At 33.4% G+C, this 5300-nt stretch overlaps 1 protein-coding gene across 1 annotated transcript; it reads right to left on the bottom strand.

Annotated features, from left to right (window-relative positions):
* Positions 1-454: 454 nt before the first annotated feature.
* LOC105771569 (indole-3-pyruvate monooxygenase YUCCA2) lies at positions 455-3630 on the bottom strand. The gene is made up of 4 exons (XM_012593000.2): positions 2258-3630; positions 1267-1515; positions 1030-1152; positions 455-936 (listed from the first exon to the last, which is right to left on the bottom strand). Exons 1-4 carry the CDS (start codon positions 2942-2944, stop codon positions 766-768), a joined length of 1230 nt encoding a protein of 409 aa, XP_012448454.1. The 5' UTR covers positions 2945-3630; the 3' UTR covers positions 455-765.
* Positions 3631-5300: the final 1670 nt, after the last annotated feature.

The raw sequence follows: 5300 nt of genomic DNA, 5'->3' as shown, positions 1-5300 counted from the left end.
TCATTATGAAAATATACTATAATTCAATTTCAATAATTAGTTGTAAAACTAATGAAAGAGGGTTTATTATCAGATTAAAATACAACATTGGAACTTTTATTATCTTAAAAGGTAGTATTTTATTTGCTCATCACTTTTCCCTATGGTTATTCTGAATCACTTTAAATTTTAACTTTTGCAGCAAAATTATATTATATAAATATATCGTGGTCCCTTTTGAGATGCAAGTTCCAATAATCATTAAAGGATAACTATTCGTTATTCATTTAGTACAAATCATTTTGTGGTACCCAAAATTATGATCAGCGTACAATTTTTCTCTCGAAGCATAGAACTTTTATTAAAGGAAAATTCTTACACAACAAAGTTCATATTCAAGAAATTAGATAACACGTTATTGTTTCATATACATAAAAATATATATTAGCGAACATATAAAACAATGGTAGACCACCAACAACACCAACTCACAAAAAATAAAAATATAAAGAACTAGGAATTTACTTAGCTATGGAAAAATGGACATTTACAAGATATTCACAAAGTTGAGAATTAACATTTTTCCTTCTGAAAAAAGACCTTGGAAAAGCAAAAGCGAAAGCGAAAACAAAAGCAAAAGCCTAGCTAGCTAAGTAGTTCTATTTAGTTGACAAAGACCACTTAAAATGATAATGACGTTAAGTAGTTCATTAGTCTTTGATTATATATCAAACTAAGATCAGGCAATCAGTCCCTGAATATCATGAAAATTTCTGGCCTCATCAACTAAGCTTTCCACTGAAGCGCAATATCTTCAGCAATCCTTTTTGCATCGAGTGAAGAACCAAGCAAGCCACGCTTTGTAAACCCTACGGCATACAGTCCACATTCACCTTTCCAACCGTTAGGGAAAGGCTCCCGAGGCAAACCATCTTTCTCTGAAAACAAATCTCTATCCTATTCAGTGAAAAAAAAAGTCAAAGTTAACACATCTTCAATAACCCACACACACAGACACAAAATCTTTAAAGGGAAATAAGTTTAATATACTTTTAACCACTGTGGTACATTGCTTTTGTAACCAGTGGCGAGGATGACGGCATCAAAATTCTCCTTTGTTCCATCTACAAATTCCGCGGCATTGTATGTTATTCGCTTTATTCCTGGGTAGACCTATACATTGCAAAAAGAAGTTTAGCTTTAATTATAATTCTGGACAATGAATCTAATATGATTAAAATGCACGATTGTGTTGCTCGTGTTGAAGGGAAAATTGACGCATTAAACCTTAATGTTTCCACTCTTGATCTTGTCTAATGTCCCAACATCCAACACTGGTGTCTTGCCAGATCTGCTCTTGAGCTCAAGAGGACCGAGCTGGGGCCGATGGAGGCCGAATTTTCCAGTGTCTCCAATCGTAAAACGCGACAGCAGAAGTAATAAGCGATCCACGATGCGCACCGGAAACCACTTGAGCAACCACATGGACAATCCAAAAGTTGATCTGCCTAGCATCTCTTGAGGCAAGACGTGCACCTGCAGCGAAAGGTTGCTTAAAAGGCCTTTTAAAAAAATAAAAAATAAAAAATAAAAAGTGGTGCTAAAGAAGTAAAGATGAGACGATAAAATTAGCCCCCACGCTCTCACATATGAATTCGCCTCTTCTAAGGGCATTTCTCTCATGTCACTTATCCCATATATGTAATCTATATATGCCTTTTGGAATCTGGGTGGTCATAATTATGCTTTCACACAAGAGTTCATACAGGACAAAAGAAAGAAAGAAAGAAAGAAAAAGAACTGTACGACATAAAATTTTGGGCTACCGACTAATGTTGCGCATGCAAACAATTTCCAAGAAAGTGGGGAGAATAAAAGAGAAAAACTCACTCTTGTAACTGATCTAGTATGGTTTAATACCCGCTGTTAAGAGTAGTATCAAACAAACAAGGTCGCACACTTCCTAAATCTGAAGACAAATAATAATATTTCTGCATGTTAAAGATGGTGATCATGAATATATATATAGCAGTATTTCTTTTTTCTTTTTTTTTTTCCTGGCTTGGAAACGTTTTCTCAAGGAAGTGATCGAAGTCGATGGATCTGCTAATTATAGGACGTTGAGTATTGTAGCAGTAAAGTGAATCCTCGATTACTAAAAATGAAACCTAAGAAGAGACCAGAAAATAGGCTCTTTTTTTTAATGAAGAAATTGAAAGATTGATTTCCAGGTTATAATACGATGTAGGAATTACAAAAAGAATAGAAGCATGCTCACCGAAGCTCTAACGACCAGGGATGGACGAGCTTCACAGTTGCAGAGATCCAAACAGACCTCCATGCCTGAATTCCCACAGCCAACCACCAAAACATCTTTCCCTCGGAACAACCGGCCACTTTTGTATGAGCTTGTGTGAAGTATAGGGCCACTAAAATCATCCATTCCTTCAATTTTGGGCACCACTTCCTCAGCATTTTCCCCGGTAGCAACAATCAGCCATCGAGACACATACTCGGTTTCTTCATGTTTCAGCCCCAATGTCTTAATCCGCCAAAACCCACATCGATGATCGAATTCTGCACTCACAACGGTTTTGTTGAAAACTGGGTCTAAACCAAAATGGTTTTTGTAGGACTCTAAATACGACAAAAACTGTTTTTTCGTTGGATAAGTTGGGAAACTTTCCGGAAATGGCATGAAGGGTAGCTGACAGAAATGCTTTGGAAGATGAAGGCGAAGACGATCATAGGTTTTAAGCTTCCACAACGAAGCTATACAGTTTTCCCTTTCAAGGATCAAGCTAGAGATGCCTCTTTGTTTGAGACAAGCAGCTGTGGCTAGGCCCGAAGGGCCAGCACCAATTATAACAGGATATGGCACCCATACACACCTTGATAACGTAGTCATATTCTTGTTAAAAGGGTCATGGACTCCCTTCCCTTCAACTTCCTTGCAGTAGTCCATGAACAGCAAAAGGAACGATAAAGCAACAGTTTGAAAGAATCAAAGGCTATTTTCTGTTTGGGATGGGATATTCGATTAATGCTCTAAATTTCGAATTTAAAGGAAAAACTAAGGATAAGAGATGAGTGATTATCGGCTCTTAATACCAGTACTTATAACTTCACATACTTCCACATAGGCTTCGTCTCTCCCCTTCCCAGATTGAATCTAGGACTAAGGATTAGGCTGATGAGAGAAAAGATGACATGGTTTTATCTTATCTACAACGAGATATATTAGAGAGAGAAAATATTCAGCGAATTCTCCGATCCTGGATTTTCGGAAGTATGAATTGAAAGGGTCTTACCCACGTTATGGAATTAAGGCTTCTCTCGGTAGAATTCTGGTGAGATTGAGGGGGAGATTAGAAATATAGGCAAAACTCAACAACTATAACCTTAAATATTGTACTGCCATTGCCACTGTCAGCCAAAGGGTATATATATGATACATACATACATACATACATACATACATACATACATACATACACATATAGTTGACGATGGAATTAAAACAGGGCTCAATCCTTATATATACATATGAGTTGGTGAGTGAGATATGAATGTAAATAAAGAAATGAAAGTTTTCGATATTATAATAATAACTGACATCAAACAACAAAGAAGCTTACTCACCCACTCCCAAGTCCCAGCATAGAAAGAAAAAAACACCAGAGAGAAACATTAGCTACTAGAATAGGAAAATCCGTATTGATGGAACTACTCAATGTAGGAAGGTCAACCAGTGTTTAGAATGCCTGATATTTTCGAGTACTTTGGGGAAAGACAATGTGTGGGGGAGTGCTTTAATTTGAAGCTTGCTCTAAGATGGTCCTACAACACTTTGGTTCCTTTCGATGAGAATCTGTAGAGAGCCTAAAACATAACAGAAAGAAGGGAAACGCAACTGAAAGAACTTCCTAACCATTCGATCTTTTTTGTCAGACTCTGATCTCTCTGATTCATCTATAATTGTACTAATTTATGGTTAGTGATGGATGTTGAAAAGCAATCAACCTGATCAGCAAGGCTTTGAATTTAGTTAATGTCAAAACTGAGATGGGATTTATTATTATTATTTATTTTTCTTCATTTTGTATTTTTATAGCCATTAAAGAAATTAATTTCAGTTTTCCTTCTTCAACTTGATGATTTTGATCGTTTCATGTTTATCCTTATTACAAAAAGATTTTAGCATGCAGCAATATCATCAAACTGACTGCGCCAAACTGCCCAAATGGTCCAAAAAAAAAAGAAAGCCTCATTTTTCAACTGATAAAACATCAAGATAGAACAAGATAAATAGAAGTACCTCCAATAAAACAAATTTGAGCCGCAAATTTGATAACAAATATTTTCTATTTAATAAATATTGAATTCTCTTAGTTTAATTTCAACTCAACAGATTAAAGATTTTACTCATAATTCCAAGAATCCGTTCATAATCCTTATTCTTATAGGAAAAAGTTAATACAAACTACGAAGTGTCACATTTAGCAACATAGAATAGATTCCCTTTATTGCAAGAATTCTTACTTAAAAACTAAAGTTGTATACTTATTTCAATTATCAATTTTACAAAAAATCATTTTAATTTTTATTTAATTTTTCATTTTTAGTTAAATGAAAATGGATTGGAACTTTTGTAAAATGTGAATAAATAAATAAAATATTAAAATAACTTTTCTTTTTGTAAATTGGATCACCTATATAATTATTTTATGTAACATGCTAAATTTTTAGATTTCTTTTACGGTTAATTAGTCTGTTAACATTTGAATACATTAAAAATCTAAATTTATTTTGAAAAGATGGACATAATTTATTTTATATCTAAACCGTCTTAATTAATTAATTTTTATAAATAATTCAAATGATTTTAAAGATTTGTATTTGATAGATAAATCTGGTAGATTGTAAGTGAATCATAAAAGATATGATATTGTTAACAAATAAATAATTTAAAATTTATATCCAAATTTTCGTTCATCTGCTACTAAAGCGCAGTGTTTTTTGACACAAGCTGCTGTTAAATCAATGCGAATGATTTTTATAATTTTTATAATTATAGAATGGTTTTGGACAAATACATGTTTATATTTAAATGAATTTTATACCTATTTTTTTGTTCTAGACTTAAATTTTAAAATAATTCTTTATTTTAATTTTTTAATTATGATGATGTGGCACCATCGTATCAACAATTGGTGCCGGTTGAATCTCCACATCAACTCAAGCACATTAATAAATTCATTAAAATTAATGGTCAACGTTAATTAAAAGATTAATTTAGTAAATTTTATAAAGTTAATTTT

The sequence above is a fragment of the Gossypium raimondii genome, chromosome 6, assembly GCF_025698545.1.
Source record: "Gossypium raimondii isolate GPD5lz chromosome 6, ASM2569854v1, whole genome shotgun sequence".
NCBI lineage: Eukaryota > Viridiplantae > Streptophyta > Magnoliopsida > Malvales > Malvaceae > Gossypium > Gossypium raimondii.
This window is presented reverse-complemented; position numbering and strand designations above follow the sequence as displayed.

What these genes read in the sequence shown, in the direction of transcription:
- LOC105771569 (XM_012593000.2), bottom strand. Translation starts at nt 2,944, where the DNA reads ATGGACTACTGCAAGGAAGTTGAAGGGAAGGGAGTCCATGACCCTTTT. An exon ending in TCAAGAGTGGAAACATTAAG is followed by an intron (nt 1,153 to 1,266) that starts GTTTAATGCGTC and finishes TGCAATGTATAG; the next exon opens with GTCTACCCAGGAATAAAGCG. An exon ending in ATGTACCACAGTGGTTAAAA is followed by an intron (nt 937 to 1,029) that starts GTATATTAAACT and finishes TTCACTGAATAG; the next exon opens with GATAGAGATTTGTTTTCAGA.